We start from the raw sequence: 12,124 nt of genomic DNA, 5'->3' as shown, positions 1-12,124 counted from the left end.
GCTTTATCTATCGCACGCTGCGTATACTTTACAGGGTTGCTCTGTTATAACCTCGACCTGGGGTTCATTGCTAGTGCTTAATCGCACCAGTTCCTAACAAACATGACTGGAGGAGGAATTCTGGGAGTTGAAATCCACAAGTCTTAAAGCTGTTAAGTTTGAACACCCCTGGGATTTTTTTTTCTAAAGGGTTAGGGGTACAAGGGTCTTGTAACTTGACAGCTTTAAGACTTGCGTGCTTCAAATGCCAGAGTTTCTGAGCCAACATTTTGATTGCTAAGCAAGAGCGTTGTTAAGTGAGTTTCACCACATTTTACAAGTTGACCACATGGCCGGAAAGCCACGCCCACCCGGTCACAGGGCCGCCAAGTCACTCCCACCCAGTCACGTGGCTGGCAAGCCACACCCACCCGGTCATATGGCTGGCAAGCCACTCCCACAAAGCAGGCCACACCTACAGAAGAGGTTCTAAAAAATTTTGAAACCCACCACTGGAGAGTAGGTAGGTTGGTAGGTAGATAAAGGGATAGAGAGAGAGAGAAATAGAGAGAGAGAGAGAAATACAGTAGGGAGGGAGGGAGAGTGTAGGTAGGTAGGTAGGTAGAGGGATAGAGAGAGAAATAGAGATAGAGAAAAATACAGTAGATAGGTGGGGAGAGAGAGTAGGTAGGTTGGTAGGTAGAGGGATAGAGAGAAAACTAGAGAGAGAGAAATACAGTAGATAGGGAGAGAGAGAGTAGGTAGGTAGGTATATAAGTAGATGGAGGGAGGGAGAGAGGGAGAGAGAGAGAGATAAATACAGTAGGTAAGTAGGGAGAGAGAGAGAGACTAGTTAGATAGGTAGATAAAGGGGGAGAGAGATAAATACAGTAGGTAGGTAGGGAGAGAGAGAGTAGGTAGGTAGGTAGATGTTTCCAGGTGTATTTATCCATGTGCTGCAGAAGGAAATGGCTGACAACCTGTAGCACCTAAAACTCATCAACCAGTCTAACTAAACAGCTTTCCGAAAGGGAAAAATAAAAGGTTTTGCACTCTGCAAACCTCCCCAAAATGGCCCGTTTTTCGCAAAAATGTGCCCATTTTTTTTCAAATAAAAGGCATGAATAGCCTTGGGGCAGCTTGCACAATGCTCCTGGGGGTGGAGCAAAAAACAGCCCCTTTTTTTGCAAAAACGGCCTGTTTTTTGTCAAACAAAATGCATGCAAAGCCTTATAGAGGCTTAGAGAGTGCTGCTGAGGGCTGGGGGGGGCAAAAAGCGGCCCATTTGTTGCTCTTTTCTGCCCTCCCCAGCCCCCAGGAGCTGTCTGAAAGCCTCCATAAGGCTATGCATGGCCATTTTGGTGAAGGGGGGGCGGGACTTCAGGAGGCAAAAAATGCTGTATTCGGTGTATGTCTTATACACCGTCTTGCACCCAGATTTTCAGCCTCTTTTTAGAGGAAAAAAGGTGCGTTTTATACTCCGAAAAATATGGTAACTCATTTTTTGCATCTACTTTTACACAAAAGGAAAAAACAGTCTAACCCAGCGATGGCGAATCTTTTTTGGCTCGCATTCCATAAGTGGGGGGAGCACAGGGGGGTCATGTGCAGGCGTGCCACACCCATAATGCAATGCGCAACCCCCCAGTGCGCATGCACGCACTACAGGTGCGACCCCCCCATTTTTGCATGCTTTTTTCGTCCTCCCCAGGCTCCAGAGGCTTTATAGGAGCATGGGGAGGGCGAAAACAGCCTCCCCCGCCTCCCCGGAAGCCCTCCGGAGGCTTCGGGGACCTTCAGGAGGCTTCCCTGAAGCCTTCGGAGGGCTCAAATCGACCCTCCGAGCAAACCGGAAGTCACTTCCTGTTGTTGCCCAGCAGGAGCCATTGCAGCTGCCACCAGACTCCGAGAGTGAGGGTCCCTATGAGTCAGCTCTGGAGAATAACGAGGATCTTCAGCAGGGTTCTGACTCTGAGCAGGGATCGGAGAGTCTGGTCAGCCACCAGGAGGCACCTGAGGCATGGAGCAGCGGTGAGAGCCAAAGGAGGGGGGCTCCTGATGCCATGCCTTGGAGCAGTGAGGAGGAGTCACGGGACAGTGAATCAGAGATCAGCAGGGAGTTCTTGGACGCTCGTTATCGCCGCGCCCACAGACGCAGGGAGCAAGGGCGCAGTTATCGGCGGTAAGGGCTCCCAGCTGCTGATAAGTAGACTCCCCTTCAGGCTATAAAAGGGTTGACTGGGCATACGCCCTTTGCAGCAGTCAACAAAGAAATCCTGCAAGAAGTTTGGTCTTGGAAACATAACAGGCTGGATAGCTGCTTTCGTGTCTCGTGTTTGTGAGCCTTGTCGTGGTGGTTTACTGCCAAGGATCTGTCTGTCTGTCTGTGTAATAAACCCTGTTAAAATAGTATTGTTCCGGAGTGTGTTCTGTGTGGGCAAAAGAAGAAGGGGGGTCAGAACACTTCCGGTTTGCTCGGAGGGTCGTTTTAAGTGCTCTGGAGGCTTCAGGGACCGTCAAGAGGCTTCACTGAAGGCTTCGGAGTGCTCAAAACGACCCTCTGAGCAAACCGGAAGTCCGTTCCCCAATTTCTGGTTTGCCCGTAAAGCCAGGTTTTTGTGCTCCGGAGGCTTCAGGGAAGCTCATGAAGCCTCCGGAGGCCCTCCGGGGGAGCCGGGGGAGGCTCTTTTCGCCCTCCCCAGGCTCCTATAAAGACTCTGGAGCCTGGGGAGGGCAAAAAACAGCTTTAAAAATGGGTGAACTCAGCTGGCCAGCACGCGCATGCGCGCTGGCCAGCTGACAGGGCAGCGCCTCGCGTGACCTGACAAATGGCTCCGTGTGCCACCTGTGGCACGCGTGCCATAGGTTCGCCATCACTGGTCTAACCTATCAAAAACAGCACCACAAAAATCAGATTAGGAACACAAATTAAAATAGGGAAGAAAATGGTAAGTGACCACCCGTCTACCCTAGATAAATTCAAATCACCAGGACTGGATGGATTACACCCCAGGGTTCTGAAGGAACTGGCAGACGAGATCTCAGAACCACTGAACTATATCTTTCAGAGATCCTGGAGCACTGGGAAACTGCCAGAGGATTGGGAAACAGCTAATGTGGTTCCCATCTTCAAAAAAGGGTGAAAAAATAGATCCAGGAAACTACAGACCTATCAGCCTGACCTCAATAGCAGGGAAGATTCTGCAAAAGATAATCAAACAACGAATCAGCGAACATCTAGAAGTAAACAAAGTAATAACCAAAAGCCAACATGGGCTTGTCAAAAACAAATCATGCCAGACTAATCTTATTGCATTCTTTGACAAAGTGATTTAGTTGGATTCAGTAAGGCATTTGATAAAGTAGACCATAAGCTACTACTAGATACAGTAGAAAAATATGGATTAGACAGCATCACCACCAGATGGATTCGTAACTGGCTGACCAACCGCACTCAACGTGTAGTCCTCAATGGAACTGCATCTACATGGAAGGAAGTATGCAGTGGAGTACCTCAAGGCTCTGTTTTAGGCCCAGTACTCTTCAACATCTTCATCAATGATTTGGATGAGGGGATAAATGGGGAACTCATTAAATTTGCAGATGACACCAAACTGGCAGGAATAGCCAACACTCTGGAAGATAGGCTTAAGATACAGAAGGATCTTGACAAACTTGAACTTTGGGCACTATCTAACAAAATGAAATTCAATAGTGAAAAAAGTAAGATTCTACATTTAGGCAAGAAAAAGAAAATGCACAGGTACAATATTGGTCGTATCTTGTCCAGTAGTAACTGTGAGAGGGATCTTGGAATCCTAGTGAACATCCATTTAAATATAAGCCAACAGTGTGCAGCAGTTGCCAAAAAAGCCAACACAGTTCTAGGCTGCATAAAAAGAAGGATAGAATCAAGATCATGTGAAGTGTTAATACCACTTTATAATGCCTTGGTAAGGCCACACTTGGAATACTGCATTTAGTTTTGGTCACCACAATGTAAAAAGATGTGGAGACTCTAGAAAGAGTGCAGAGAAGAGCAACAAAGATGATTAGGGGACTGGAGACTAAAACATGAAGAACGGTTGCAGGAACTTGGTATGTCTAGTTTAATGAAAAGAAGGACTAGGGGAGACATGATAGCATTGTTCCAATATCTCAGGGGTTGCCACAAAGAAGAGGGAGTCAAACTATTATCCAAAGCACCTGAGGGTAAAACAAGAAGCAGTGGGTGGAAACTAATTAAGGAGAGAAGCAGCTTAGAACTGAGGATAAATTTCCTGACAGTTAGAACAATTAATCAGTGGAACAATTTGCCTCCAAAAGTTCTGAATGCTCCAAACCAGAAGTTTTCAAGAAGATGTTGGATAACCATTTGTTTGAAATGGTATAGGGTTTCCTGCCTAGGCAGGGGGTTGGACTAAATGAACCTCCAAGGTCCCTTCCAACTCTTATTCTATTCTAGTCTACTTTTCTGCAGTGTAACTGTCAATTACATGCAACTTAGTTACTAAAACTATTCAGTGTAATCCAGGATCAAATCCACACATAGCCAAGATTCCTAATATGGGTCAATCATAACCCAACCTGTATGTTACAAGTATGATGTCCACATGTATGGCTACAGCGTATGGTTACAAATTTACAGATGACCATTAGATGGTAGGAAAGAGAGCCTCCTGCTGATAACTCCCTAGCCTAGAGCTTTGCATTCCAAATCAATGGGGCATTAACATTGCTACCCAGACTGGGGAATTCAAGTTGAGAAACGCTGGCCTAGATAAAGGTAAACGAAATATGCTGCCTTCTCAGAAGCAGACACAGAATTATAAAAAAAAAAGGATAAAGAAATTGAGATAAATATACGCGAACGATCCAAGTCACAACAGCAACAGTTGCTACAACCAGGCATTTCATGTTCACTAGTCCCAAGCGAGCGCCTGGAGGCATCTTAAAATGGTTAGAGAAACCTAGTTTGTGCAGACGGCTCAGGCAAGGGGGTCGCCTTTTTGTCTGCCACGCAGCTCCTTCTCCCACGCCATCTGACGAAGAGACGATTACCCTTACCGGCGTTCATTAAAAAAAAAAAAACCTTTTCGGATCTACCCCAGTTCCTTTTCTCCCCTCGGTATTTTGAAATGGACTCAACCCCCGTGGAAATGTTAGACGAAGTCGAAAAGGTCGCCGGTTACTCGCCTGTCGGCTCCCCTTCAACGGTTGCAGGCTGCCCTCCAGGCGCAAAACGCCATCTCTCTGCTCCGCGGCTCGCGGGCTGCGCCATGTTTTCATTTGAAATCTGAATCACGTGACGCCTTTCCCACCTGACCTCAGCAACGGTCGCCGCCTCCGGACTTTTCCCGGGAGGAGGAAACAAGCGCAACGAGGGATTCGCTCAGGGGTTAAGGGATGCGCAAGCCCCCCTCCTCCCCCCGACACTGCTGTGGCACGAGAAGCTGCGGGTAATCGCCGTTATCCACCCGCAAACCTCGTTAGTGCAGCAGTTGCAAAAGTGGGCGTCCCCCGCTCGGAGCTCCTATACAAAAGGCGGCATTCGTAAATCGCATAAGCGAACGTTCGCAGCGCTTCTCCCTGTATTCGGAGCCGAAGGCTCGGAAGACGCCTTTAGTTACGTTGAAGCCCTGACTTAAGTCGGAATCCCATTATTTTTTACACTTTCTGGTAAACGATCTGCGATCCTCCAGTATAAATCAGGTGCAACCCTCCCCAACATTATATATCCTATGCAACAAGACGCACGCAGTAGTAACGTTAGGCCAAATTCTAAAATTGCGAATTTTGGACGCTTGAGGGCCCGCGAAATCAATTTTATTTGCCAGCCTGTGTTGAAAAATAATTGTGTTAAAATTCCATTAAACAATTATGAGAAATAACGGCAGCAAATGCATCCATTTTAAAATTTAATACAATCAATATTGATAATATAACGCAGACAAAAAGGAGCAGCAAAAGATGGAGTGGGGTTGCCCTTAATTTTTAAGTGTGGGAAGCGTCCTGAGGGGGAAAAAGCTTTCCTTTGGAAAAGCACAAGGGGTGAAAGAGGAGGTAGGGTAACGGGAGTATAGAGTTTAAAATTTCAAATAGAAGACATGGTAAAATACTATATATAAAATCATGTGCACTGTAGAAAAATAGAAGTTCTCCTTAACTCAGTAAGAATTGCAGTCATATATTAAAGCTACACGCAATATTCAGTACTGTTAAGTAATTAAGCTCCCCGTTAGGAGAGCAAGTGTGCAGAGAAGCGTAATGAGAGTGGTAGGGAAGAACACGCACAAACCAGCATAATAAAATATAGTAGTTTACTATGTGGAAATATAGAGGTATTCAGAGTCCGGTTAACAGTCTAAATCATACACGGTTCAGTAATTCAGTTATCAAAATAGTCAGTCTAGCACACAAAAACACTAACAATAGCAAACCATAGTACCTCACAATACAGATCAGCATCTAATAAACAGAGCTAACAGTCATTCTGGCTCCTCTTATGGCTGCTTGAGGTAACAAACCAATTACATCTCTTTAGCATTTAAAATAACAGATACATTTGTTACAATCATAGCTTATATACATTGCCAAGCCAAGCCTAGGGTTACATCCCTAACAAGTACTAAGAAACTCGTTAAAACGAATTCACTGCCACAAATTTAGATATTTTTAAAAGGGGCTAGATTAAATTAATGATTGATCGGGGTATTACAGTAGTGTTGATGTGTTTATTGACATTAGTAACAGTAGAAGAAAAACATCTGTCGAAGTTTACAAGGGTCCTTAAGTGCTTATTGGTCACAAGCAGAATGCTAGACTAGATGATTAGTGTAGTCAAAAGAGAGCTGTTCTAATAAATTAACTGCAGTTTGCACAATTTGAAATACACTTACAATAATTCATTAGTGACATTCAAAGTTACAGTGGCACTGGAAAAAAGTAACTTCTTAATGACTGTTTTTCACACTTAACACCTTTGTAGCAGCCCATGATCATGTGATAAAAATTCAGACGCTTGGCAATTGGTTCATACTTATGAATGTTGCTGTATCCAACGGTCATGTGATAATCTTTTGCAACTTTTTGACAAGCAAAATCAATGCAAAGCCAAATTCACTTAACAGCCATGTTACTAACTCATCTACTGCAATGATTCCCTTAACAACTGTGGCAAGAAAGGTTGTAAAATGAGGTAAAACTCATTTAACAAATGTTTCACTTAACAACAGAAATTTTGGGCTCAATTGTGGTTATAAATTGAGCATTACCTGTAGCTTATTTTTGTTGTTTTATTATTCTTATTCATTTTATGATATTTTTTATTAATCCATTTGAAGAGCAAAGTAAAAATACAGATGTTAAGCGACCATTCAATTTTACAACAGCACTAAATAAGTAGTACTTAACAATCAGTCTGCAAAGTTGCATCCCTAGCAATGATGACGTGATTGCAATCCGGATGCTTGGCAATTGGCTTGCAATTATGAAGTTGCAGCACTTCATGGTTGCTATTTGCGACCTTCTTTGCTGGCTTCTGATAAGCAAAGTCAGTGGGAAAACTGACAGGAGGTCACAAATGGTGACTACATGATGCCCTGGCTGAATGATACTGCAAGATTCATTTAACAGAAGCAATTGGAAGTACTGCAGTTGTTGCTAAAAAAGCATAGTCATGTGACATGTTTTCAACCATATCATTTAATGACAGCAATTCTGATCCCCCCATGTAGGGTGGTGGTGTTGTGCACACATGCACGGGAAGGGGGGGGGGGTGCATTTGCATGTGTATGGAAGGCCCCCAATATCCACATCAACAGCCCAATCTTGATCTAATATCTGGGGTCAGTGGTATAGAATAGATTGAAAATCTAATAAGATATTTTTGATTCACAAAAAATTGATTCTAGAATAGTTTCAATTTTAGCAGTAGATGGGGTTTTGTTCCCCCCAAAGAAAGTGAAGGGATTTAGGTGAGGTCATTCCTGGAGCAAGAAGCACTGGCATTTGTCATGTGTCCCATTACTTCATGTTTGTTCTGTAACTCACACTCTATAAGACTGAAGATTGCCCAGAAACTACAATTAAAAACCTGTCTATTTAAATGGGCATTTGGGAGAAAGATATGACTAATACTTTGGATGTGCATGGCACTATTATGATTTTATGAAGATTATATTTATCAGATTGAATTTTGATATAAATTGTTGTGATGTGATTTATATTCACTTAACTGGTGAATAAAAATACATTTAGTCCTAATTTGTTTTGCGATTTCAGATTTATGAAATGTACCTTATCTATTTACAAAATGTAAAGTAATGCAAAATTCACCACTGCTTACATAATAATAATAATAATAATAATAATAATAATAATAATAATAATAATAATAATAAGTAGTAGTAGTAGTAGTAGTAGTAGTAGTAGTAGTACTAGTACTAGTACTACTAGTAGTAGTAGTAGTAGTTGAGGAAATTCAGGCAAATTGCAAAACTAAGAAAACAACATCACAAGCAGAAATAACTGATACTCAAGACACACCTAAAGACATTGCAGTAGAACTCCCAGAAGAAGCTGTCGGGGAAGAAATAACAACACTATCACCAGAACCAGTTATCACTGAACCAACTGATGAACTAACTCAAAAACAAAAAGAATTGAAGGACAAGATCATGGAGCATTTTGTGTTTAATAAGGAACGGCAACGTTTACCATCATTAAAAACTGTGCCTAAGAAAATTATGGCCCCTATCATGAAAATGGTTAATGCAGTGCTTTCAATAATTGAATCAGGATCCATCTTGGAAACGAACCAGTTAATGTACAGCGCAGCTGCAATAGTCACTAATGAACTAGGCATTAAAATCAAAGCACCTAGTTACACAACGGAAAAAGCATCAAAGCCAAAGTGGAAAATCCGATCAGAACAAAAAGTCAAAAAATTAAGGGCAGATGCTAGCAACTTGAAGAACATGCATGAGCAACAGCTTTAAAACAACAAAATTATAGATCAGCTAATCAGAAGGTATAGATTCGATACAAGAAACATCAATGAAGCTGTAGAGATTGTAAAACAGCAGATAACAGCAACAGCTAGGAAAAATTGAAAGATATGAGACACGAATCATCCAGTATAAACAAAATCAGCAATTTCGATCAGACCAACGGCGTTTTTATCAAAGTCTTAATGTGAATGTGACACCAAAAGTCAAAAACCAGAAAAGCAGCCCACAGTTGAATTCTGGAAAGAATTGTGGGAAAATGCAAAGGACTACAATAAGGAAGCAAAATGGATACATGACTTTGAGAAAAGCATTGGCAACAAACAAATGCAAGTATTAGAAATAACAACTGAGATGGTCAAAAATCGAGTAAGAAAAGTAAAGAATTGGACATCACCTGGAAAGGACCAATTACATGGTTTCTGGCTCAAATATCTGACCAGTTTACATGCAATATTGGCCAGGCAACTGAATGAGATGTTACAAAATGGCCAAATTGATGAATGGTTGACAACTGGAAAAACATACTTGATTCAGAAAGATGCAACTAAAGGAACAATACCTGAAAACTACAGACCAATAACATGCTTGCCAACAACCTTCAAATTACTCACAGGCATTATTGCAGATAACATTATGGATTATTTGGAAACAAACAACATCTTGCCAGTAGAGCAGAAAGGCAACAAAAGAAGGAGCAGGGGCACAAAAGATCAGCTCCTAATTGATAAAATGATATTAGAAAATTGTAAAAACAGAAAAACGAACTTGAATATGGTCTGGATTGATTACAAAAAGGCATTTGACTCATTGCCACATAGTTGGATCATAAAATGCTTAGAAACAACTGGCATTAGCAAAAATATTACATCCTTTACTGAAAAGGCGATGAAACAATGGAGAACCGAGTTGGCAGTAGGGAATGAGAACTACGGAATGGTTAATATCAAGCGAGGAATTTTCCAGGGTGATTCACTTTCACCTCTTCTCTTCATCATCGCGATGATCCCACTAGCAGTAATCTTTAAAAAAATGAAATTAGGATACCAAACAGCCAAAGAAGCCGAAAAAATTTTGCATTTATTATATATGGATGATTTGAAACTCTATGGAAAGTCAGAAATAGAAATCCAATCATTGACAAACACAGTCCGAGTATTCAGCACCGATATTTCAATGCAGTTTGGCATGGAAAAATGTGCCACTGTATCCATAAAAAGGGGCAAAATCACTACATATGAAGGAATTGAAATGCCCAATGGCCAACTAATTAAATGCAATGAAAATGAAGCCTACAAATACTTAGGCATTCTGCAGTTGGATAACATCAAGCATGGAGAAATAAAAACTATTGTCAGGGGAGAGTACACCAACAGAGTTAGGAAAATTTTGAAATCTAAATTGAATGGTGGAAATACAATCAAGGCCATAAACACCTGGGCAATACCAGCTATAAGATACACAGCTGGTATAGTTAACTGGACACAAGCTGATTTGGACATTTTGGACCGAAAAACCAGGAAACTAATGACAATGCACTACAGTTTACATCCACGTGGTGATATTGATAGACTATACCTACCCCGAAAATCAGGTGGCAGAGGATTATTACAAGTGAAGCAAATAGTTGAAGAAGAAAAACATGCACTGGCTGATTATTTAAAAGAAAGTCAAGAACATCTATTAATCAAAGTAAAGAACAAAAATCTATTGAAGGCCCAACAGACGAAACAAGAATACAGAAAAGATGTGATAAAATCAAGAATGGAGAGTTGGCAGAACAAAGCATTGCATGGCCAATTTCTGGAAAACATAAAAGATAAAGTGGACAGTGAAAAAACTTGGTTATGGTTAACAGCAGGTACATTAAAGAAAGAAACAGAGTCACTAATCCTGGCTGCGCAAGAACAAGCTATCCGCACAAATGCCATTAAGGCCAAAATCGAAAAATCCTCTGATGATGCCAAATGTAGACTTTGCAAAGAGGCTGATGAAACTGTTGACCACATACTCAGCTGCTGTAAAAAAATCGCGCAGACTGACTAAAATGCGGCACAATTCAGTGGCACAAATGATCCACAGGAATTTGTGCAAAAATTATAATATTAAAACAGCAACAAACTGGTGGGAACATAAGCCTGAAAAAGTCGTTGAGGGTCAGATGGTTAAGATCTTGTGGGATTTTCGCATACAAATGGATAAAATACTGGCGCATAATACACCAGACATCACACTGGTTGAGAAAAATAAGGTTACAATCATAGACATTGCAATACCAGGTGATAGCAGGGTCACCGAGAAGGAATATGAAAAAATCGCGAAATACCAGGACTTAAAAATGGAAATTCAACGATTATGGCACAAACCAGCAGTGGTAATTCCAGTGGTAATCGGCACACTGGGTGCTATTCCAAAAGCACTAGAATTACACTTAAAACAGTTAAAAATTGACAAAATCACCATCAGTCAAATGCAAAAGGCTGCACTGCTTGGATCCGCACACATATTACGAAAATACGTTACGACGTCCTAGGCCCCTGGGTGGGGCCCGACTAGTAATTAATGCCAAATCCGGCTAAAGAACTGGCCGCTGTGATACAATTCTGTTGATGCAATAATAATAATAATAATAATAATAATAATAATAATAATAATAATAATAATAATAATAATAGCTTTTATTGTCATTGTACATCATGCAATCCATAACAGAAAATACAAGACAACATGAATAGTATAGTAGTGATGGTGAACCTTTTCGGCATCGAGTCGAACCTCTTCAGCACTCCCGACACGACACCGTTGCCAGGGCCACAACCTGGAAAAGGAGCTGGCCAGGGGCGTGTGCACCGGAAAATGGAAGACCAGCTCTTCCAGTTTCCGGCACTGCTGCATGCACAAAGGCCAGCTGATTGTCACACACACATGCGCACCAGGTACCCGGAAGAGGAACGGGCAACACCATGCGTTCCAGGAGACATGACTCCATGTACCTCTTTGGGCATGCATGCCATATGTTCACCCTCACAGGTATAGAGAATAATCCTTATACAAGTAATTGGGGGGTGGGATATGTATGTGAGTGATTGTGTTTAGGAGTCTGACAGCCCATGGGTAGAAGCTGTTTTTAAACCTGT

The 12,124-nt window shown here is 41.9% G+C and overlaps 1 protein-coding gene across 5 annotated transcripts in view; it reads right to left on the bottom strand.

Annotated features, from left to right (window-relative positions):
- LOC309384370 (uncharacterized protein) overlaps nt 1–12,124 on the bottom strand; it is a 73,562-nt gene that overhangs the window by 28,877 nt on the left and 32,561 nt on the right. Inside the window, exon 1 of one of the 5 annotated variants that reach the window (XM_081937834.1) lies at nt 6,428–6,541. The exons of 1 other annotated variant lie outside the window; for it this stretch is intronic. Coding sequence is in view for 2 of the 4 variants with exons in the window: in XM_081937835.1 (XP_081793961.1) it covers nt 5,072–5,268 (197 nt within the window). In the remaining 2 variants the exon portion in view is untranslated. Of the gene's footprint in view, nt 1–5,071; nt 5,337–6,427; nt 6,542–12,124 lie in introns of those variants that run through there. 3 more of the 5 variants (XM_081937831.1, XM_081937835.1, XM_081937833.1) reach the window with 3 other exon arrangements.

The sequence above is a fragment of the Natrix helvetica genome (genome assembly GCF_964273705.1).
Source record: "Natrix helvetica genome assembly, chromosome: 1".
Taxonomy (NCBI): Eukaryota; Metazoa; Chordata; class Lepidosauria; order Squamata; family Natricidae; genus Natrix; species Natrix helvetica.
The sequence above is the reverse complement of the archived record's forward strand: the minus strand, read 5'-3'. Positions and strand labels throughout refer to the sequence as shown.